This window comes from Saxophila tyrrhenica, assembly GCF_035928015.1.
Source record: "Saxophila tyrrhenica strain CCFEE 5935 chromosome Unknown scaffold_16, whole genome shotgun sequence".
Lineage (NCBI taxonomy): Eukaryota > Fungi > Ascomycota > Dothideomycetes > Mycosphaerellales > Extremaceae > Saxophila > Saxophila tyrrhenica.
Genome location: NW_027041748.1, coordinates 427,190 through 449,247, shown reverse-complemented (window position 1 = coordinate 449,247; position 22,058 = coordinate 427,190). Strand labels below are relative to the sequence as shown.

Here is a 22,058-nt window from a genome sequence, read left to right as displayed (position 1 = left end):
GACTTTCATGTGTATGAAACAGAGAGAGCAAGTGGCAAGCGCATCCATCCCCGGTTCCCGCTTCTTGCACGCCTCCTCGGACCTGACTTGACAGTGGCATTGGCCGCGGATCGCTTTGACTTTACAGCCCTGACCTCAACATTACATCCGCTGCCATACAGTCCACTATCGACGCCTGCTATCTTTCTGGTCTATCCTTTGCCGCCTTCCATAGACTGCTCGTGTGCTGTCGCAAACCCATCGGGAGCGCCACCGTCACCCACCTTGGACCATCGTCGGCAGCGCTTGGCAGGCGATCGGGATACGGCTGACAGATCCAGCGGCGGTACGACGGGACACACGACAGCACCTCTGGCCGACAATGGCTACCCCGGCACCACAAGGCGCTGATGCCTCGACCTCCGCTGCCGCCGACACCCCCAAAGCGCAGGACGGCGTCGAGATGAGCACGCTGCAATCGCCTTCCGCGCCCTCCGCCGAAGCAGACGCCCAACCAGCACAGCAAACACCACATCCACAGCCCACCTCCGAGACACACGACACCACCGCCGGCGCCGAGCAACTCCAACCAACACCCTCCCTCCAACCACCCCTCGCCCGCTCCCAAACCGAAGCCCTCGGCCCCGCCACCGAATCCCCCATCGCCGCTCCCCCAGCCGACCGTGGCCCCACGCTCAGCATCACCCTCATGCTCACGAGCGGCGCGCGACATCCGTACAAAATCGACGAAAAGTACCTGCGCAACCGCAAAGTCGAGATCCCGAGCAGTGGGAGCTTCGATCCGCGGGATATCAGCGGGTACAAGTTGAAGGAGCTGATTTGGACGGATTGGCGGACGGAGTGGGAGCCGAGGCCGGCGAGCCCGAGTTCGATACGGTTGATTATTCTGGGGAGGTTTGTGGAGGACAAGAGTGCGCTGAAAGGTGAGTTCATCTTAATACGCCGGGTTGCGGTTCCGTCTGGCACTTGTGGATGTGGCAGTATGGTGTCTGAATGACTGGAGGATGGGTGCTAACGGTTATGGCAATCAGACTTCCCCTTCAAACTCGACCAAACCAACGTCCTCCACATGACCATCAAACCCGCCGACTTCCTCGACGACGAAGAGACCGCGGGCAAAGGCACAGGCAAAGGCCACTCGATACGAGGACGGGACGACGGCGAGGGAGGGGCGGGGTGTCGGTGCGTGATATTATGACCGCTTCACGAGCGCATCATATCAGTAGGGAGCGCGGAGCATGTTGATGGGACGGCTGGTTTCTCTTTTCGGGCGACAAACAAGCGTGGGAGTGTACAGTGAGGCGTTTTAGGTGCGTTCTGGGGACTGGGTTTTGAGTGCATTGCGTGGCGAGCAAGGATGGCGTTTGAGGGGTACATTTGTGTGGCCTGGTTGTATGCGCGTGATGGTTATGAGTGTATGGATAGAGAGCGCTGAGTATGAACATTCGTCACAAGCACAGTCAATGTGTTTCTCAAGTGTAATGGGTTCAGTTGTGTTGGATTCTGATGACTTCGTACTACTAATGCAGGTTTCTGAACGCCTGAGGGTGGCGATAAAGTACAAGCATGAAGTTGAAGTCCGTCGCAGCAGTCTGTTGTTACACTCGTCTTCGCGCCTTCGCCTCCGCAGCCTCGTGGTCATCAAGACTGGCGAGCCAGAAAGCTCCTTGCATCATCCACACCCCCTAGCCATCGCCCCATCATCCTCAATCCACCACTTCTTCCCTCACAACCTCATCCAATCCCCTACCACCCCATCCCAAACCTCCCCTCCATCTCCCTATGAAAGTCCACCTCCCCCCCAAACTCCCCACCCACAAACACATCCTCCCACCCCACCTCCTCATCCCTGCCGCTCAAAATATCCTCATGCACACCCCCACCCATCCCGACATGCAGACACCCCGGCCTCCACTCCCCCTGCCGCACAATCGCCAGTTCCATCCCTCGACGGACCGGCTCCGCGATGCCGAATTGGCGCCGCAGCATGGACATTTTGAGGCGGTCTTGGTTGTTGCGCCATTGGGAGAGGCGGGCTTCGAGGGGGTGGGAGGAGGCGAGTTGGAGGGTTGAGGGGGAGGCTTTGGGGGGTGGGGCTGTGAGGGAGAGGTTGGAGCGGAGGGTGTCGTGGACGCCTGGGGCGGAGGGGGCGCCGGTTGAGGGGAGGGTGTTGGTTGGGTGGGACGAGGAAGGCACTATGCGGAGGGCCTGTGGGGTTTGTTAGTGGTTGGTTGATGGAGGTGATGGGGAGAGGCTTACCATCGTGGCGGCTGTGGGGGGTGTTTGTTTGTGTGAGCGCGGTGGGTGTTGCTGTAGTTGTATTAAGAGTGTCTCGGAGGTCGTAGTCGATCGGGTGATGAAGGCTTGTCGGTTCCCTCGGTTGTGTTGATGGTGGTTGATGAAGAGTGAAGGTGTCCTTGAAGCTTCGCAAGGCAGAGAGAAGCACGCGTCAAGCGAAGGCGTTGCGCAAGCCTGCAGGAGCTCACGCTTCCGGGCCGTTCCGATGGATCCCGCTGTATAGCCGGCAGGCGACGTAGGAAAGGAGTGGCAGTCAGGTTCTGTCTTCTCCGTGACATTATCGCCTACTATAAACACTCCTGCTAGGCGATGCCGTTTCTCTTGTCTCGGGGAGCTATACTGTCTGCCTATTGTTCCTCGCCTCTTCTCCGATAAACAATCTCCTACCTAGAGGCTTACAAATGTTTCCTTATAGTCTAGACTGCGAAGACTGCAACTTCTTCTACTACGTCGCCTCATAGCCGGCCCTGCTGGCGCGAAGAAACAAAGGTGCACATGGTGAGGGATGCTGGGGGGATTGGTTCTTGGGCAGGACACGCTTTTTTCGCGAGGCTTATACAGTCAATGGCTTCATCGAGTTCGTCAAAATGTCTATCTTTGAGAAGCTACAAAGGGCGTAGTCATCATTGTACCACTGCACGACCTCTTGATACTTCCTGCTACGTAGATAACTTATCAGCTCGTGTTGAACAGATGGTGCATACATGTAATGAATGTGTTTGACTTATGATCTGACTCCCGGTGAGCCCGGGCAGGTACGGGTCTCAAGGCTTACGACGGTTTCGTCTTCTTGCGCAGCTCTTCCTTGCTGAATACGGTCAGCGTGTGTTCCAAGTACATGTACATCCTGGGCATTGTACGTGAACTTACGCCTTATTAGTAAATGATTTGGTCGCACTCATGTAGCTTTCCGTGGGCTGGTCGCCGACTTTGGACGCAGCGCCATCGAGCCAGGCTGCACGGCTTCTTCCTTGTTGTGTGCTATCGCCGGCCTTGGATTATCGGTGCCGGCAAGCTTCTTGCCGTCGTGGTCGTCTACGTCCATTTTGTTAATCCCAGCAGCAGCGGCAGCATCCCGGTCGTTGTCCTTCTCACCGTCGCCTTCCTCCTTCCCACCGCCGCCTTCCACCCCCCCCTCGTTCTCCTCAGCATCGCTGTCGCTGTCGCTGCTGCTGTCGGTGCGGAACCCCATATCGCGGAGAACCTGCCCCTCTTCGTCGTCCATACCGTCATCCGAGTCGTCCGCCACTTCTTCCCCTGAGCCGTAGAAAGACATCAGCAGTCTTTGGTGAATCTTCTTTGGCGCCTCGTCCTCCTGGTTCTTCTTCAAGGTATCGACATCAATACGAAAGGCCTTCAGCACTCTGATGGTTTCCTCCTGGGACTCTTTGGTGAGGCGGTTTGCTTTGTGCCGAAGCGACTCCAGCTCCAGCCAGCAGCGTTCTGCGACCTACCAGAAATCCGTGGCACACGCCACCAGCAAGAGCGTCTTCATACGCTAGAAGCGTGGTAGGGCCGGATTGGTGAGGTTGTAGTTTGCAGCTTCGATGCATTCTCCGAAGGCCTGCTCATCGAACAGTTTCAGCACGTCGCCATACTGTGTTCTGTGTAATGACTGCGGCTGTTGTTCGACATGGTTGTCTTTTTCGGTAGGTTTGGAGTCCATAGCGTGGTAAGCGTGGTCTTTCCGAAGAACTTTTGGTTTTGGGTAAGTGGGAGGAAGAGGACAGAAGGTCATGACGCTTATTACGATGTGGAAAGCGCGATACACCGTGTGAAGGCGTTTGCGCTTCGTCTAAATATTTCCGACTCACCGATCCACTTCACCAGAGAAAACCACCCACAATTGCCTCTCTACGCTTTCGGTCACACGCCTGACCATCCTGTCGTTCTGTAAATTTTCTCCAGGCAATCACGAGCCATCTTCCGATGCTTCATTGCGATTCTTGCACCTTTGAAACCCTCATCGCCTCCGAGCTTCAAGCTCACAAGGACACTGAGCGTCCAGCACCTTCTAGTACGCCCACCAAGGCGGAGTTCGATGCTCTGAATGCAGACTTTGCGAAGGGGAGATGCTCAACTGCATCAGGCCCGGGCAGACTTTGGGGCCAAAGGTGACAAATTACGTCAGGCTCGTGAGGATATACTGCTATGGGCCGGATGCGGGATGTAATGGTTGGACTTCTTGAGCGGCAGAGCAAGGAGATACTTGAGACCGCCGGGAAACTGAGAAACCTGTAGGGCGGGCGCAAATGATTGTGCAAGAGAAGACGAGCAGGTGCATTCTGAGAATGGCAGACGACTGAGAGCAGAACGTATTGAATATGAGCTTTATAGAAGGCATAGGACCAGTAGACTGCATGATCGGGAGTGTCCGTAACAGAACAGGGGTCAGGTATCCAGCTTACACGCTTACCAATTTGACGCTGACCGCCTATGTGAGAGAAGTAAATACTGAAGGTCTATATGAGGCGAAGGCGTCGCGCAACCCCTGCAGCTCACGCTTCCGGGCCGTTCCGAACGTTCTTGGCACATGTTTTATTTACAGCCGTTCCAAAAGTTGGCTTCATCGGGTACTTCCGGCAAGGTTGGTCAACACCACCTCGACGTGCTATCGTATCAACTCCTAATGAATTCTTAATCGAAAAGGTGTCCGAGTGGTTATGGAGCTGCGTTTAGGTCTACCTAAGCTTGATCCGCAGTGCGAAAGCGCGTGGGCGAGTTTGCACCGTCTCGTTTCGTAATAGCTCCTAATGCTAACGATACCCAGGTTCGAATCGTAGGTCGTCCCTGAGTATCCTCTGCCCTTCACTATCTAATCAACTTTCAGCCACCCTTGTCAACAAATACGACTATCTTTTTTGCCCTCTTGTCTTCCCTTTGCCTGACCGGAGAGCTGCTCTATTTCTTTTGCCGTCTTGCTGGTTTATCTCGAAAGGAAAAGCCAAACTCACAGGAATACCATCCATACATCAAGCTATCAGTCGATACACTAGCTCAGAAACCTCCCCCTCACCCCTGACTCAACACCCCATCCATCTCCCCCATACTCAGCACATCCAAGTCCAATTCATCGATGGTCCTCCCTAGTTGACTCTCAGTCATCGACGCTTCCCGCTGCGCGGCTTGATAGCTCGACATCTCTTCAAAGCTATCGTTACCACAGATTTCCCGCTCGACCTCGGAGACGAAGCTTTGAGACGCCACCGTAGCAGCAGGACGTCTCCGAGCATCAAGTGGATTCGTCGGCAGTGACTCGTCCGTAGTGGACTCACCGAAGGAAGGAAAGCTGCTGCGCTCGTGTGCTGTCGGTAATGGCTGCGAGGTTGCCTTGGCAGTGGGAGAAGGTATCACCAATGACTCGAGGCTACTCCTAGCCAACGGCATCGACGCTGGGGTGTCAAGCTCGGTACTTGATATACCTGCTGTCAGGCGAAGACTCGATTCCATCTTCTCCGAGAACGTTGCGGAGCGATCTGGTCTTGTCAGCGTGTCTGTTGACGTAATCGAATGGCGGAGACAGCTTTCTGGTCGTTGTGGCTTGCCATATGTCGATGTGCCATTTGGCTCCTCCATGGAAAATGTGAGCGACCTTTTGTCCTTATCACGCTGCATCGCCTTTCGCAAGACTGTCGGAGTAAGTATAGGTGACTGCACGCGGTTACCTCTTGGCTTCTTGATGGTGGAGAAGCCTTCGAACGCAGCGAGCATGGCTTGAGTGCTTTGCATTGGTTCCTGGGATAGTTGCTTTAGCGGCGGTCTTGATATAGCATGCGCTGATGTTTCGTCTGCTCGTGTGGATGGTGGATCGTCTTCTTCAACAATGACTTGCTTCTCCGGCAAATCGAAGAAGTCTTGTTGAGCTTGGTTGAGAAGCACTTGGGTTCCCGGCCAGAACTGCGACAGACCAGCAAGACGACTCTTAGTCGTGTTGTATACTTCCGCAGGTGATGGCGTGTCTGCTGTCTGTAACGTCGTTGGCGGCTCGCTAGTGCATCGAGGTGTCTCGGCCGTCGATAACCCAGAGATGCTTTTAGGAGGCGCCTTTCTCGGCAAGGACGCCGGTTGAGATAGAAACTTCATGGGTCTCCTGAGGACCACAACAGCTGGGTCTCTGGGAGAGTCTTCGTCGGATTCGCCATCCTTAGTCGTAGTATTGAGGCTCGAGAATCGTACGCTGTTCTCATGCCCACGTCCCTCCGCTGGCCCAGTGTCGATGCCGGACCCTCGCTTGCGGAACACGAAAGGTGTAGACCCATTCTGCGCTGCTTCTTTGCCTGCATACACACGAGGGCTGTAGTGGTGCGGGCCGGTTGTTCGGTCTGGAAGAGAGGGTTGCATAGGTGTGACCAGAGGCCTATGGGTCGGTAGTTCTTGTGTCTCGCATTGGCCACTTTCTCTTGTCGAGCCCCGGTCTGCAGATCCAGAAGAGTCCACATGATCCGTACTCGTAGGTTCCGACGAGGCTTGTGCATTCCTTGTAGAGTCATGAGCGACGCCGTGGTCATCTCCAACTGCACTACCACGACTCGAACGAGGCACGGTCCGGAGGGAATGCCTCGAACGGCCCGCAGATACGGGTGTCACTGTCTCTTGGATAGTCGTTACCTCAGCAGGCGTGCTGTGATCTGACCTCGGAGACGTGTGCTTCCTAAGCATCATCCCGTGCGTTCGTGGGGACGAGTCCGCAGCCTGCTGGAGCTTTCGTAGTTGCCTTGACGGGGTATCTATCCTCGACAGGCGAAGCTCATCCAGGCTCTCGTCGCCGAGCTCGGCTAGTGGGACGTTGGACATCCTTCGTGACAGCCAGACAGACCGCTGCTCGCTAGGCTCAGGGGTTTGCCGTAAAGAATGGCTGGCTGGTGGCGCACCGTTCTTCTGATGAGCAAAATGATGGTCTCCATACACTGGGTCGCTCTGTATCGTGTCTTGCAATTGTCGTGTTTTGCGAAGGCGAAGCGCAGCCGCAATCCTGAGAGCCTCTTCGCTGGGGCCAGCTGACACATAGGCAGGCCGCAAGCGCTTGCTTTTGCCACAGCTGGCAGATGCCTGTTCCTCGATCACACCGTGGTCTTCGGCGGCATCCGATACTTCATGCTCAGCCTTCGCTCCCGCCTGAGCAGCCCGTCGCAAGATCTCGAGCTCATCCTCCACATCCTCCCACAGACCCGCAGCATCCCCTAAATGGTCCACCTCCGGAAGAACAAATTTTGGCTCATTCGAGCTCTTCTTGTTCCAGACAATCGTCCGCCTTTGGGCTTCCGGGCACGGTCGTGCAGATGTGATATACAATGGCTCCCCATTCAAGAAGCCATCTGCCAATTGCTCGATGCGCCTCCGTTTGGCGCTTCGCTCTGTCGCAGATAGCTTTTCCTCAGGGCCTGGAAAGTACGTCCGCGTGGGCGGCGGCGTGCACTCTTCGAAGCTGATTTCCCTAAAGTCCTCTGATTGCTGGAAAGCAGAAGCGTTTGTCCAGAAGTGGCCCCGTGGTTTATGGGTCCGGATCATGGTGCTGGAGCATGGTCGGCTTCACCCAGCGGAACTCCAGCATCTACGACGGTGTCGGGTCTGTGTTTTATCTGGTGTCCTACACAGATGCTGTCAGATCCTTTTGTAGCTCTTCTCACTTCCCTGCAGTCGCCACACTGTCGCCTTGGTGGTGGTTGCCAATCGAATAGGGTTGCGGGAATACCCGCTGTTGCTGAGGTGACGTTCGGATGTCGGAAGATCTACTGCAACAACACTTCGACCGGGTAGACCGCGCCATTGACGCGCCGTTTCAATATCGCACATCAATACACACATTGATTCTTCGACACAGGCTCTATCTCGAACCGCGACTGGATATTTGACCCTCTCACTAACACACGGCTTCTCGCCCGAGCATGCGCGCATGACCATCAACACTCGCCGATAAACAAGGCACATCTTCCATTCAAGATGACCACCAAAGTCGCCCCATGGCTGCAGGGCCTCAGCGACGATGCTTGGGAACTACCACAGCAGCGAGCTTTGGCAAGCAGTGTCTCTTCAGCCAGCCACGACGCAGGATCAATTCGAAGCAGCAAAATCCCCAGACGCAGTCTCAGCGGGCTCCCATCGTCGCTCTCCCGGCAGACCAGTTCTTCACAAGCATCCACTCAGAAAAGGCGGAACCCGCTTGCAGCCCTCTCAATGAATGAGACCAACACCCTTCGACGGCAGGAGGGCAACGTGCGACCTGCTACCACGCGCTCAGCATCGGAGGGCTCAGATGAATCTTTTGCAGCATGTGGTACGGTTCAACAGCGGTCGAAGAGCGCCTCGCCAGCCAAGAAGCAGGAAACGATGGAGTGGAAGAGGCGACTTGTCCATGGGCGAGTGGGCTACGGTGATCAGACAGACTTGTTTGGACCGTCTGGTCTTGAGAATATTTTTGCTGGTCCCAAGGAGGATGAGAACGACCAGCCCAAACCGAAGAGCAGGATGAACTGGCTGCAGAAGTCCTCCGATATACCAATGCCGTCTAGTCCGCCGCCTTGGCCATCGAGCTTCATCAATCCACACAACTGTGCGCAGGAGGAACCGTTGGATGTTGTTGGGGGGGAAGAAGACCGATCGAGCCCCAGTGCGAAAGACTTTGAGGCAGACGAGAGCTTCCGAAGCAATCCGTTCGATCTGGAGAGTGCCGCCCAACGTTCAGCAGACCTGGAGAACAGCCGCCAGCGGTCGAAAGGACATCTTTCCAGCCCCAACACGGCCTTCGCCGAGCTTTCTGAAGGCGAGGCAGCTGGCAATCGAACCGTCAGTGGGCAGACAGAGCTATCGCAAGAGGACTTCAGTCCCGTTTTCATCTCCAAGCACCACACAGTAACGGGACAGGTGGGCTATACCGCTCTCGACTCGCACACGATCAAACAATTCCAGAGCGTGAAGGTTGACCTACGCCATCCGAGCCAGACAAACCAACATCAGAGCAGCGGCTCCGAAGAGCAGGATGAAGTGGACGACTCAAACTTCACAGACGGCACCGAAGGGCAGGAAGAAGAGCAAGATGAGTCTGTTGCGCCTGACCTTTCTTTCTCAGAGAATCTGCCAACGGGCTCGCCGTTTCCGAATCTTGGAAAGCACGTCGAGCTCAGACGTGGTGGCTATTCACAGTACGGCTCTTTTAAGAGGAAGCCTTTGAGCCCCTCGCAGTCTACCATGGCACTTTCGAATCATCCGGAGGCGAGCACACTGCTGTCGCCAATCCTATCAGAGGGACATCAGAGGTCTCCGTCACCGACGCCTCCAAGGACGCCAAGCGTACGTGCTGACGGTGAGGAGCCAAAGTCAAGGCCATCTGGCAGTCCACTGAAGCTTTTCGGTGCTCACGATACCTTCACCAATAACAGGCTCCTCAGACGAATGAGCCAGCTGAATCCCGACGGCACCCTTCGGCTGCCAGCAGAGGCAGCCCAACAAGGTGCAAGCGAAGGCCGCCGAGTCACATCTAATGGCTCATTCGGCCAAGGCGAGCTCGATGATCACCAATTCGATGCCGAGATCACTATCACTTCCGCTTCTGACGATAGTGGCAAGAGAAGCGACAGCTCGCCTGGCTCAGAGGTCCCTGTACCTGGAAGCAAGATACCGATGGCTTTCCGTTTTGACGTCTCACCTCACATCACCGAAACATACAAGCTCAAGAGGAAGCTGTCCAAGCATAGCACTGCGACATCAAGAGGGTCAACATTGGACGGGACGTCGGCGCCATATGCGGCGATGCAACCAACGGTCGAGGATGCCTCGATATCGCAGCTACAGGCCGAGCCAGCCGATGAAGCACCACGAAGCTACGCAGAAGGCAAGCGACCACCAACATCGCCATTCAAGAGCCCGACGCCGAAACGACGTCGCACACTGCATGCATCCGAACTTGAAGATTACATGACGAGGGTCAATGACACTTACCACAGCCAGCTGCAGGAAGCAGTCAGCAGTCGCAAACGCAAGGATGCACGGCATGGAGACAGCCAGATCACAGCCGGTCCAGAGGTCCTGGCACAGCGCAAGATTCTCCGACCACGCAACCCGACGCCTAGTCAGTGCCGGCGCGAGCAGATCGAAGCTGAACTTAGGGAGGCAGCTGCAGAATTTGCCGAGCAGGAACCTGAGAAGCTGGAAGCAGTGCTGGAACAGATTGAGTCTTCGATGACATCTGAGTCGCCACAGACGCTGCAGCAACAAGCACAGGCTGTAGCTTCGGAAGTTGCTGCCTTTACGCTCAAAGTCCGCAGACCATCCGGTGAGCTCGGGGAGCGAAAGCGCTCGGTAACCACGCAGGACTTCCTCAATGAGGCGATGATGGTGATGAACCTCATTCGCGCCAAAGCAAGACCACAAAGCAACTTGGGCAGCGTGGAGGAGTCGGATGCAGAGCCATTGGCTCTAAGTGCGCGCAATGATGGGTCGATCCCAGAGGAGTCACTGCTGCGGATCTCAAGGCCGCCATCACGCGAGGGATCTGGGTGGAGGCAGCGCATGCCTGCTCAGACAGACGCTAGGGTCGTCAGCCACCTTCGCAAGTTCCAGGAGCAAGACGAGCGGGATGACACGGACTTCATTGCCAACTCGATAGCCTCGCTGCAAGTGGACGACGAGGAAATCAACGATCAGGTCATCTTCACCGACGAGCATGCAAACATCCGCATTACTGGGCCGCCGTCCGATAGAGGCAAGGCAAATAACGAGGAAGATTCCCAGCCAAGTTCTCAGCGGTCGCAAGGTAGTGCCACCGACACTCAGAATTCCAATGGGACATCGACTGGGCGCACGATTGGCACCAGCTCGACTCGCAAATCCGACAACGTTGGCACACTGGCCCCGGACGCAGTCGCACATCTCATTGGGGAACAAGTCGGGGGCATGACTTTCGACAAAGAACAGCAGCGCTGGGTACGAGTGGGCAAGAGTCCGGCGAAGAGCCATGGTAGCTTCTTGGAGCTGCCCAGCACTGTGACCAGCGATGACGATCCTTTTAGAGAGATATCGGACTTGCCGATCGACGAGCAGAACGAGATGCGCAGGATCAGCTCCCCTGCGAAGCTAGTCCAGGAGAAGGCTGCTGTGGGAACACTCTCTTCGGCACACGACCAAGCTGAGGATGGTGCAAGCCAGCAGCAGATCACCGAGAGCCACGCCACATCACAAGAAACCGTGATCTCGCGACCAGTCACACGGGAAGGGCCTGGCATCCGGCATAATCATTCCAGCTCGGTACCATCGCGGTACACGGCTTTTGCATCAAGCCAGCAGCAGGATGAGGTCCAAACGCGAGCGACGTCTTGGAGCGATGAGGAGCTGGCCCGTATGTCTGCGTTTGGCAGAGCGAAGCATCAGCCTCTGGAATACGCTGCTGCGCAGACTGCACTGGCAACGCACGGCAACCTCGAAACCATCGAGCAACAATCGGAGAGCGCGGATTCTAGCGTTGAGACGACGATTCCTGCTAAGATTGACGTTGATTCGATGACTGAGCTTGCCGGACTGAGAGAGGATACGATGCTAGACGCAGCGCACCATGATGTCGAAGATCTTGCGTCCCCAAAGCTGCGCCAGACGCCCACAGAGCAACCTTTCCAGCCTGCCAGCTACCAAACGGCACCGCGGCAGGTGTCGCTACGCCGCCAAACCTTGACCAACCGCTTCAATGCTGAGGCTGTCGACCATCGTGAGCTCTCGTTCGTGGCCCCACTGCCTGGTGACCGGATGATGAGCCTGTCCTTGAGTGTGTCTCGACCCGTCAGCAAACGACATCAGCCTTGGGTGGCCAACGTTCCGTCCTCACCGTCGAAGGTCGACTCTAGCTTTATGCTAAGCGATTTGCCAGACTTCACCGTACATGAGGAAGACGCGGAGCGGCCATCGGAGCGTGCCTTGGCCAATCGACTTGCGCACCACGCAGCAACCGAAGTCAACGATCGATATGCCCTGGCTGTGAAGGACCTGGTCAAGACTTTGACGGATGTCAACCAATGCGAGCCCTACTGGGAGGACTTGAAGCAGCTGGACCTCCACGGCCAATCTCTAGCATCACTGTACGGCCTCGAAGACTTCTGTACTAGGGTACAAGAGATGGACGCCTCGATCAATGCGCTGACGCACTTAGCTGGTTTGCCTCAGACTGTTCGGAAGCTCAATGCTCGGTCGAACCAGCTCAGCAGTCTGACGTCCTGGAATCACCTGATGAACCTGCAGTACCTGGATGCCTCTCACAACAACCTGGAGAACCTTAACGGACTCGGCTGCTTGATTCACCTGCGTGAGCTGCGAGCGGACGACAACAAGATTGCTAGCCTCGATGGATTGTTTGAGCTGGAGGGCTTGCTGAAAGTTCGTGTGCGGCGAAATGAGCTGAGCAAAGTGGACTTCTCGGGCAGCCAGCTACAGCATCTTACCTCGCTCGACCTGTCTCAGAACCACATCGGCAGCATCGAAGGATTGGATGGCCTGTGTTCGCTCAGAGACCTGATCCTGGACGGCAACGACTTGCAACAAGGCCTCCAGGTCGCGCATGTCATGCCACACTTGACCTCTATCTCGTTGCGGGACTGTAAGCTGCAGCACCTAGATGTCTCCAACTTCCCGGCTTTGACGCACCTAATCGTGGATGAGAACTGCTTGTCGACCATTGAAGGACTGCCTCTGCTTAAGAACCTGCAGGTGCTGTCGATCAAGCGGCAAGATCTTCCTGAAGGAAAGCAGATTACGCTCTTTGATCAGCCATTTGACACACGGACCCTGCAACTCTCGGGCAACGTAATCTCTTCAATCGATCTTGCAGCAAGCTTCTTGAGCATACAGCACTTGGAGATGGCTTCAGTCGGCCTACAAGAGCTTCCAGATGACTTTGGCCTTCGGATGCCAAACCTGAGATCGTTGAGTCTCAACTTCAACAACCTGAAAGACATCCGGCCGCTGCTTAACATCCACGGTCTCAAGTACTTGGCTGTCTGTGGCAATCGCCTGCATAGGCTGCGGAAGAGCGTGGCAACCGTCTCGAAGATGAAGAGCCTGCAGACGCTGGATATGAGGGACACCCCGATGACGCAAGGGTTCTATCCTTCCATGGCGTCGACACTGTCCAAGAGCACCTGCCTCATCCGCCAGAATATATCGCAGGCGCTAGAGGACGAGGACGAACATGCCATAGCTTTCGATTCGGCACGGTATCAATACCCAGCCGCCGATGTCGAGCAAGACAAGCAGTACCGCTCTCGCCTCGACGAAGACACGAAGCTGCGAAGGCGAGTGCACGAGATGCTGTTGGCGTACAGCTGCCGCTCATTGACGGAGCTCGATGGGATGAAGATAGATCGATCGTCGTTGGGTACTCAGGATTCTGTCTGGCGGCGCTTGGTGGAGTTAGGAGTGGTCAGGCGGTCCGGAGAGGGCGATGGCAATACCTCCGGAGGCCATAGCGCGGCCGGAGATGTTGGTATGCGGCTCTTGTCATGAAGTATACGATGGGATGTGTAGGATTACGAGCATTTGTTTAGCACTAGCGTGGTGTTTGAATTGGGTTAAAGCGTGATGTATACCAACAAGGCAATGGGAATGAGATTGTGGAGCGTTCGGTACCGAGCGGTACTTGTAACTGTCCGATTTTAATGCTCTACACCAAATTGCATCAGACAACCTGCCGTTTCCAAATCATGAAATCGCCTCGGAACCGACAAAGCAAGACGGTCTTCTCATTTACCCGATCTGCGGGCGCTGTACCGAAATGTCTTGCATCTTGAGGAGATCGGCGCTGTGCACGTCACGACTCGAAGGTAGATTGAGCGTGGACCATGCATTGCATATAAACACGGCACTGCGTCCAGCAACAGTCCATCAACACATTTACTATCGACCAGATCGAATATTTCAAAATGCAGCTCAAGTACATCTCCACAGCTCTTCTGAGCGCATCCGCCGCTCTCGCGCAGAGCTCTGGAAAGCCTGGGTACGACTGCTACCCGCATTGCATCGCCTCCACGGTCTCCAACAACAGCCTCTCCTTCGGCCGCCACTACGCCGTCCTGAACTTGGACCTAATCAACGGCATCGTCGGCGGCGTCGAGAACACAACTGCCGGCAAAGCATGGATCGATTCCACCGCCAACTGGATCGATGCCGTCCACTCCCAGAACCCGCCACCCTTGTCCATCTTCACGCGCATCTACTTCTCCAATTCCCACAAACCAGAAGTCGGACCAGATGCTCCTTTCGCTGCCGTCGGAGGCGCGCTGGGAACTGCTGCGCAGCCGGAGACAGAGCTGTACCCGGCTTTCAACGTGCATAAGAAAGCGGGTGATGTCGTCTTGCAGAAGACGCGATATTATGCTGGCGCTGGCAATGCTTTGGAGCAGATTTTGAGCACGCAGCATATTGACACTGTGGTGCTGTCGGGGATTAGGACGAGTGGGGTGATTTTGAGCACGGCGTATCGGTTGTTTGATTTGGATTATAAGGTGTAAGTCGAGACGATGAATATGCCCGTGGTGGCAATGGCTGACATTGAATAGGTACGTGATCGCGAACAACACCATTGAGTCGCCTCCGAATACGCCGGATATCAACAGGAACATCCTCGAGGGTATCTTGCCTAAGCTTCCGGTTGATGTGATTACGATCGAGCAGGCCATGGCGGCGCTGGAGAGGAGCGGACCGGCCATCTATTAGAGACCATTAGAAGAAGGTCGGATCTAATGTAATATGCGTCAGCATCAGCCATTGGCCAAAGCAAGTTTTTCTGGCTTTTCACACTCTTTCTGCCAGTAGCACTCCCAGTTGAACTTTATGCATTCGTTGCCCCAACTCCACCAGCCCGCGACAAGGTATCTTGCGAAGACTTCCAATGCTCTGTACCTCTTCGGATCGGGCATCATAGGCTCGATGAGCTCCTTCAGGCACGGTTTTCTCGAATGCAAGTCCGGCACCGCCAGCATGACCTTACGCTGTACGTTCGATGTCTTTACTTCCGCATCGTCGGGTGCTGCAACCTTCCGTCGCTTCCTCCCTAGCAACAAAACCTCATACGGCTTCCTCCACACAGCGTCAAGCGGCGAGACAGGCTCACCATGTATAGTCGTCTTCAGCCATGCCCACTCCTCGACAAGCTGAACACCCCAGCAGGCGAACAGGCCATCGTCATGGAGCACCAGTTCTCTCACTGCAGGCTTATTCGTGATCCAGACGCCGATCAGGCACTCCTCAGCCATGAGCAGCTCGATCTTCGTATCCAGTAGCATCTCCCGCAGATCCCAAAGTGAAGGCGAGGTGGCGTATGTTGAGCTAGGCGTGTGATGGGTTCGCTTCACGGAACTATTTGGCCACGGCGGATCAAGCAGGATGAAATTGAAAAGGTGAGTACTGTCTGCCTGTCGAGCTCGATCTCTGACAGCGTCACGGAGGGGCTTTGCGTCCGCGCAGTCGCCGAGGTAGAAGGACGAGCCCGGTGGTATGTTGAAAGAATGGCGATGCTCTTCGCTGTCTCCGTTGCCAGGTATGTATATTGTCGTTGGTTGATCGGAGGTGTTAGAGAACACACGTCGCTCCTCGGCATCAAACGAGACCCGGGTACGATATCCTCCAGTGGAAGTCACTGCTTCCCCATCATCGGCGTGGTCCTGGATAGACCGGTCGCTCAGAGCTCCCCGTCCGCCAGTCTCAATGGCCTGCGTGGGCTGTACCTTCGTCTTGAAGCCATCGACGTCGTGTGTTAACTTCCGCTTCTTGGATTGATGAGGCGTGCTCTCATTAGTGAACGGGCGCGGAAGACACCAAGCCTTCGGAAAGGCTCCCCGTATTTCTTCCAGAGCTGCATTGAGAAGGCTCCGGTACTCCTCATGCAGTCTGTCCTCGCGATCGTGCTGCTGTAGTCTGGCCTTCCCAGATGCTGACTTCGGCTCGTTCGATAGAAACGGAACTTCCAGTGGTGAGGTTGACTGCAGATGCCGTATCTCTGTAGTGCCTTGAGCACATTCGATTGAGCGTGGTATGTCTATCAGAGTGACGTCCTTTGCTTCGTTCTGCCAAATTATTGGCGAAGGCATTGTTTCTCTGCTTGTTCGTTTTCCGCCAGGTTGGTGCGATCTCAAACAGTACCAAAGAGCTTTTTTGAAGCACGATCAGAACCCGAAAAAGAATGTACCGAACTCAGACTTGCCTTACCATACTAGCATTCGATTGACCTACAGCTAGAAATGTCAAGATGAAGGAGGAATTTAAAACTCGAACTCACCACCTCTAGAGCAAAAACAGCAAAAGAACGTCGCCAAACCCATGGACCTCACAGACGACTCCCGCCAAGCGCGCGCGTAATCCAGCGCCGCCACTCCATGGTCTGAAGTTCTCTGCCCGATTGCTCGGCTGAAGGTTTCTTCAGAAGCTCAAGGCCGCGCCAGCAATCGTCCGTTACCGAGACGAGTGGACGACCACCACCAAGTTCGAACTGGGCACGCACGCCTGGATTGGAAAGGGAGAGGCTGCGAGTGAGTGAGGCTTCGTTCAGTGTAGCCGTTACAGCTGGAATCGTGGCATTTGACAAATATTATATAATACTTTAACATTGAAGCCGACATCTGCCCGATTAGCGCAGCTGGTGATGGCTCTGCGAGAAAAGTGCATGCTTGCCTTTAGCATTCTCAATGGCTTATATAGTCGAGCTATGTACATCTTCATCAGCTAAGCCTCCTACTTGTCCTGATCACTCCCCTCATCGTCATCCTCCCCCTCGACCTTAATCCTCCTGCCCTTAACCCCCTGCTCCACCTCCGGCACAAGCGACTCCATAAACTCAACATCCCTCCCCACCAGCGTCACCGTGTTCCTACTCTTCCCCCATCTCGGATAACTCCCCACCTTCACCCCCTTCCCTTCCACCTTGCCCGACAGCTCCGTTAGATACCCCGCCACCCCGCTCTCCGGCAAAGGCGTACTGAACAAGATCCGATGCACACCTTTGCCCTCTGGGTCCGTCAGCCGTGGCAGCAGACTCGGCTTCAGCCCCGTCAACATCTTCTCGAACAGCCGCGGGATGCCTGGGAGGATGTGGATGTTTCCATTGACGATACTGATCGGGACCCAAAGATCATCCGCCGAGAAGAAGATCTGCTCCTCATCGCTCTTGTTCTTATTCCACGGCAGCTCCACCATCCGCAGCCTCGCCGTCCGCTGCGGACTGTCCACGTCCCACGAAAAGTCCGGATCGTTCTTGCGCGGTTTACTCAGCGCCTTCATCTTCTCCAGCGCCACCTCGTGCAGGACCAATGGCAAGCCAAAGCCTTTCGCGATGCTCTGGTACGTGATGTCGTCGTGTGTCGGTCCGATACCACCGCTCGTCACCACAAAGTCGTAGTTCTTCGACATACGCTGCGTCGCTTCAATAATCTCGCCTTCATCATCGGCGATGACTTCGACGCGCTTGAGGTTGATGCCGAGGGAGAAGCAGTATTTGGCGAACCAGGCGGAGTTGGTGTCGACGGTCTACGTCTGTGTCTCAGCATTCAGCGCTTTGTCGAAGCATACGAAGATGTATTGAAGTGTGGTACCTTTCCGCCTAAGACTTCGTCGCCTATGATGAGGCATGCTGCTGTGTTGATCATTCTTTTGTTGTCGGCCATGATTCGTGACGTAGGTGATATGCTTGGCCGATGGGCGGCGGCGGAGGAGTGCAGGTAGTTGGGCAGTGGTCGCGAGAAGTGCCTGGCTAATTGGTTGACGCGGGCGAACATGGGGCTCGAAATGTTACGAAAGAAGATTTATTGCATGTGAAGGTCGAGAATGGAGAGAGCGACGTTCAATGGCATCGCGCGAGATCGAGGAAGCGGGGTGGATCTGAGGGACATCTGAGACAAGCTTCGATTCTCGTGGGGGCATCTGCCTGACATTGCACTTCTGACGACACTTCCATTCTCTCGGAACAACAACACGTCGATCAGTGTCAAAATGGTAAGGACAGGCTTGATTCAACGAGAGGAAGAAAAGATCTAATGTCAAGCAGGCATCAGAATCCCGCCTCTACACCTTCTCGCCGGAGGTTGGTACCATGACTTCAATATCAACCATATCTCTGTATACTGACAAGACGGTAGACGAAGGAGAAACTCCGCAAATTCCGTCTCAGCACCTCGCGAGCCAAAGACCCGCAAGCAGTGATATGTGCGTCTTTACCACCACCCTCATCCCAACTGAGCCCCCGCTGACCGTGGCAAAGAAGACCAGATCGACAAAAAGACCCTCGAAATCTCCCAGGCGGACGACGATGTCTACAGCAAAATGACCGAGCTCTCCGACGAGCTGCCGGATAATTCGCCGCGGTTTGTGCTGTTGAGCTATCCTCTGACGCTCGTACGCGCTAGTCTCAACTCCCCAGATGAGCGCGAGCATGCTGACGATGGATTAGGCTTCTGGACGCATGTCAGTGCCGTACGTAATGATCAACTATCTCCCGCCGACCTGCTCGAGCGAGATGCGCATGCTGTATGCGGGCGCGAAGGAGTTGCTGAGGAACCAGGCGGAGGTCGGGCGGATTATCGAGATCGACTCCACGGACGATCTTGAGTCCATTGAGGAGAGACTGAAGGGCGAGGAGTGAGCTGGCGTGCTGCAGCTGCTTTGCTGTGCTCCAGTAACGACTTCCGTCGAGGCCGGTTGGCGTTATATCTTCTGGTCTGGTGTAACAGGGAACGGCAACCTCCGATGCATCCTCTGCACAATCTCCACGTAGTCCTTCTCGTTATCCGGCGTGATGATGCCGTGTCGGATGAAGAAATCAATCATCACCACAGCGCTGTTGGTCTTGAAATCCTCCTTCGCTAGAGCCTCCTTCACTTCGTCCACGCTCATGAGGTAGAACTCCTTGACCTCGCCATCCTCAGGGACAGGCGTGACATTGGCATCAACTTCCAGGTCAAAGACGAAGATCACATCCGGCACGACACAGCTCTCCATCCCACCAGGTTTCTCGAGCTCGTAGCTGATGTACGTCAGCACACCAGTGGGACGTATGTGCTTCTCAATCAACTCAGCAGGCAGCGAAGCCTCCTCCTGAGCTTCGCGGATGATGTTCTGCATCGGCGTCTCACCAGCCGTAACACCGCCCGCAACCGTCGTGTCAAGCTTGCCAGGATACGTAAACAGACTCATACTCCGCCTGGGCACCCAGATCCTCATCCCATCACCAGTCATCGTGTAGACAGTAAGATGCGCCCCTCTCGCCGTGATCCCGAACAGGTCAGCCGCGTATCGTTCCAACTGGACAGGGTAGTTCGCTCCAAGGATCGAAAACATCTCGCTATGCTGCTTGTTGAGTGTCCGGAAGATGTCCTTGTCAATGGCATTGTTGATGACTTCAGCGAAGGCGGAGTTACAGGCTGTAGATGCACTGGAAGCATTTGCGTGCCCTCTGAGTCGGATGGTCCGTCGGCCGTGGTCAATCACGAAGTCCTCAGACCAAGGCATCCGCTGGACATTGGAGGCGAACAGCCATCCGTGCGGTCGTTGGTCGTTGGGTAGGTAGAGCTTATAGAGTCCTTCGTCTAGACCTTTATATGCATAGCTGGACAAGCGTCAGCATGGCTCAAGTTGGACGCATAGAGTGGAGAGCATCTACTTGTCACATAACGCCACCAGCTCGAGATTTGACAGTCGTTGGCCGGACATGGTTCTGAATTCGAGGCGAAGGAGGTCCTAGCTATGTGTCCGCAAAACGTGTAATTAGTCACGCTTGAAGTCCGAGAGTGTGGCTTCGAAGCGGGTGCACGTCCGGTAGTATCGTGTTAAGGCGAGGACGATGTGTGCCTTTGGAGCGCGGCCTCGAGATGTATGGGTCGCTCCTTCCGTTTATGTCAAGAAGTTCAAGCGTCATGACAAGGTTCGAGGCAATCGCGCTGGCACGTGCAACCCCCTGACTACACCACCACAGTATCGCAGAGGACGGGGAGACAGCAGAGTGAAAAGTTCTAATTCAAATACCCTATACCAGCCCCACGATCAGCCCGTCAGGCTTCGCCACCGCCTCGATCTCAAAGACGGTAGCTTCAGTGCTCTGCTCTTCCGCACCGAAAAAGGCTGTATCCCCATCCCTTGACACAAGAACCTGTTTCCCACCCTGCCCGCGCCGAACTCTGCCCTGATAAAATGAACCACACGCGCGATAAGGGATATCAAAACGAACTGAACAACAGGAGGGCTGCCTCCTGCTCCATGAGGTTGTGGTGTTCTCCGCCACGAGAACGCTCACTTCTATGCTTCTGCGCCTTTTTCTTCGCCCGATGCGCTCACTTCCACTCCCTCTGCCGCCGTTGTATTCAATAGCGTGTCGCTCTTTTCTGCGCGCCTATAGCTGCTCGCGCTCTTCCCATCCCTCACCACCTCTTTACATCACCACGCACTTGCTGCAGCACCCAGCATCTTCGTCCCTGTCCTCCATGTCCAGCTTCTGGTCCGGGCCGCCTTGCCTGCCGGACTGCGCGCCGTTGTAGCCGTGCATGTTCTTGTTGTATTTCCGGATCTCGCGAACAATGTCGAAGAAGGCGTTGTCGACGTTGATACGGTTCTTGGCCGAGGTCTCAATGAAATCGCAGCCGAAGGAGGCGGCTAGTTGGCGGCCCTCTGTCAAATTACATTAGCAATGCGCCCGCAATCCTGCGCAGGGATGTTGCTGTGTACTCACCCTCAATGCTCACCTGCCTCTCCATGTCCAGATCGCACTTGTTGCCCACCACGATGATGGGGAAGTAGTCCTTGTCCTTGACTCTTAATATTTGTTGCTGGAATGTGATGATCTCCTCAAACGACTGCCGCGACGTTATGCTGTAGACCAGCAGGAAGCCTTCACCCGTCCGCATGTATTGCTCGCGCATTGCTGAGTACTCCTCCTGGCCGGCGGTGTCGAGCACGTCGAGCAGCGCGACTTCCTCGTCGATCACGCATTGCTTGCGGTAGGAGTCTATACATTATTATCAGTCAATGGTCTTGCCGTCGGTGGGTTGAAAGGTATGCGAACCTTCAATTGTAGGGTCGTATTCGTCCACAAAGTGGCTCTGGATCAACTGAATGGTCAAACAACTCTTCCCCACACCACCGCCTCCCACAACGACCAGCTTGTATTCCCGGAGGAACTGAAGTACATGTTAGCTATCTCATCCATCTTCTTCAATCGCTCAATGGCATTTGTAGACAGCCGGACATACTTTTGAAGCCATTGTGTATAGTAGATCGCCGTTCGCAGAGGTTCAGGCGTGCTCGTGCAGATCAATGCGCGTGAGGGTTCGAGGCGGCGAAGGGATGGTTTGGCGGTCGAGGCAAGGAGGTGTTCCCGTCGAATGTGCTGGCCGGTCTTCGAGATGCAGCCAGGGACTCTGACTGTCGCTGGAACTGGCGGTCTCGGCGTTTGGCGTGGAGCGTCTGGAACGGGAACCCTGAGTCGGCGTCTTCCCTTCTTTTTCCCTGCGGGCCGCGGCGTGTCTTGCTGCAGGTTGCCACGCGAGATGATCTCGGGCGGTATGCGGTGGGATGTGAAGAGCGAGGGTGTGGTATAGGGAAGGGATGGGATGTATGGGACGTCGGGGAATTGTTCGCTCCAGCGGCAAGATGGGACGAGACGAGGGTCAAGGCATGCAGAGACGAAGTTCGAAGTGACAGGCTCGAGAGGCAGGGATTCTTCTGCTCCTACCACTATCTAGCATGCCCGCTAGCGATTCGCCAGTCTTCTAGTGCCCTTCCACTGCATCTCCCGCCGAACACCC

General features: G+C 55.3%; 10 protein-coding genes across 10 annotated transcripts; 4 read left to right on the top strand and 6 right to left on the bottom strand.

Moving 5' to 3' along the window:
• Positions 1–361: 361 nt before the first annotated feature.
• LTR77_009079 (uncharacterized protein) lies at positions 362–1,198 on the top strand (the record flags this gene model as incomplete). The annotated part of the gene is made up of 2 exons (XM_064806308.1): positions 362–923; positions 1,032–1,198. The coding sequence occupies 2 exons, from the start codon at positions 362–364 to the stop codon at positions 1,196–1,198; spliced, it is 729 nt and encodes a 242-aa protein (XP_064655634.1).
• Positions 1,199–3,196: 1,998 nt separating this feature from the next.
• Positions 3,197–3,870, bottom strand: LTR77_009078 (uncharacterized protein; the record flags this gene model as incomplete). Its single annotated transcript, XM_064806307.1, has 2 exons — positions 3,197–3,748; positions 3,796–3,870. The coding sequence occupies 2 exons, from the start codon at positions 3,868–3,870 to the stop codon at positions 3,197–3,199; spliced, it is 627 nt and encodes a 208-aa protein (XP_064655633.1).
• Positions 3,871–5,310: 1,440 nt separating this feature from the next.
• LTR77_009077 (uncharacterized protein) lies at positions 5,311–7,806 on the bottom strand (the record flags this gene model as incomplete). Its single annotated transcript, XM_064806306.1, has 1 exon — positions 5,311–7,806. One exon carries the CDS (start codon positions 7,804–7,806, stop codon positions 5,311–5,313), a length of 2,496 nt encoding a protein of 831 aa, XP_064655632.1.
• A 432-nt stretch (positions 7,807–8,238) lies between these two features.
• On the top strand, positions 8,239–13,779 carry NUD1 (the record flags this gene model as incomplete). The annotated part of the gene is made up of 2 exons (XM_064806305.1): positions 8,239–12,379; positions 12,431–13,779. 2 exons carry the CDS (start codon positions 8,239–8,241, stop codon positions 13,777–13,779), a joined length of 5,490 nt encoding a protein of 1,829 aa, XP_064655631.1.
• A 416-nt stretch (positions 13,780–14,195) lies between these two features.
• Positions 14,196–14,988, top strand: LTR77_009075 (uncharacterized protein; the record flags this gene model as incomplete). The annotated part of the gene is made up of 2 exons (XM_064806304.1): positions 14,196–14,779; positions 14,832–14,988. 2 exons carry the CDS (start codon positions 14,196–14,198, stop codon positions 14,986–14,988), a joined length of 741 nt encoding a protein of 246 aa, XP_064655630.1.
• Positions 14,989–15,032: 44 nt separating this feature from the next.
• Positions 15,033–16,361, bottom strand: LTR77_009074 (uncharacterized protein; the record flags this gene model as incomplete). Its single annotated transcript, XM_064806303.1, has 1 exon — positions 15,033–16,361. One exon carries the CDS (start codon positions 16,359–16,361, stop codon positions 15,033–15,035), a length of 1,329 nt encoding a protein of 442 aa, XP_064655629.1.
• Positions 16,362–17,001: 640 nt separating this feature from the next.
• Positions 17,002–17,930, bottom strand: LTR77_009073 (uncharacterized protein; the record flags this gene model as incomplete). The annotated part of the gene is made up of 2 exons (XM_064806302.1): positions 17,002–17,793; positions 17,859–17,930. 2 exons carry the CDS (start codon positions 17,928–17,930, stop codon positions 17,002–17,004), a joined length of 864 nt encoding a protein of 287 aa, XP_064655628.1.
• Positions 17,931–18,255: 325 nt separating this feature from the next.
• Positions 18,256–18,904, top strand: LTR77_009072 (uncharacterized protein; the record flags this gene model as incomplete). Its single annotated transcript, XM_064806301.1, has 5 exons — positions 18,256–18,258; positions 18,311–18,346; positions 18,402–18,468; positions 18,527–18,657; positions 18,713–18,904. The coding sequence occupies 5 exons, from the start codon at positions 18,256–18,258 to the stop codon at positions 18,902–18,904; spliced, it is 429 nt and encodes a 142-aa protein (XP_064655627.1).
• Positions 18,905–18,966: 62 nt separating this feature from the next.
• On the bottom strand, positions 18,967–19,971 carry LTR77_009071 (uncharacterized protein; the record flags this gene model as incomplete). Its single annotated transcript, XM_064806300.1, has 2 exons — positions 18,967–19,867; positions 19,922–19,971. The coding sequence occupies 2 exons, from the start codon at positions 19,969–19,971 to the stop codon at positions 18,967–18,969; spliced, it is 951 nt and encodes a 316-aa protein (XP_064655626.1).
• A 715-nt stretch (positions 19,972–20,686) lies between these two features.
• On the bottom strand, positions 20,687–21,515 carry ras1_2 (RAS1 protein; the record flags this gene model as incomplete). Its single annotated transcript, XM_064806299.1, has 4 exons — positions 20,687–20,922; positions 20,984–21,259; positions 21,317–21,431; positions 21,504–21,515. The coding sequence occupies 4 exons, from the start codon at positions 21,513–21,515 to the stop codon at positions 20,687–20,689; spliced, it is 639 nt and encodes a 212-aa protein (XP_064655625.1).
• Positions 21,516–22,058: the final 543 nt, after the last annotated feature.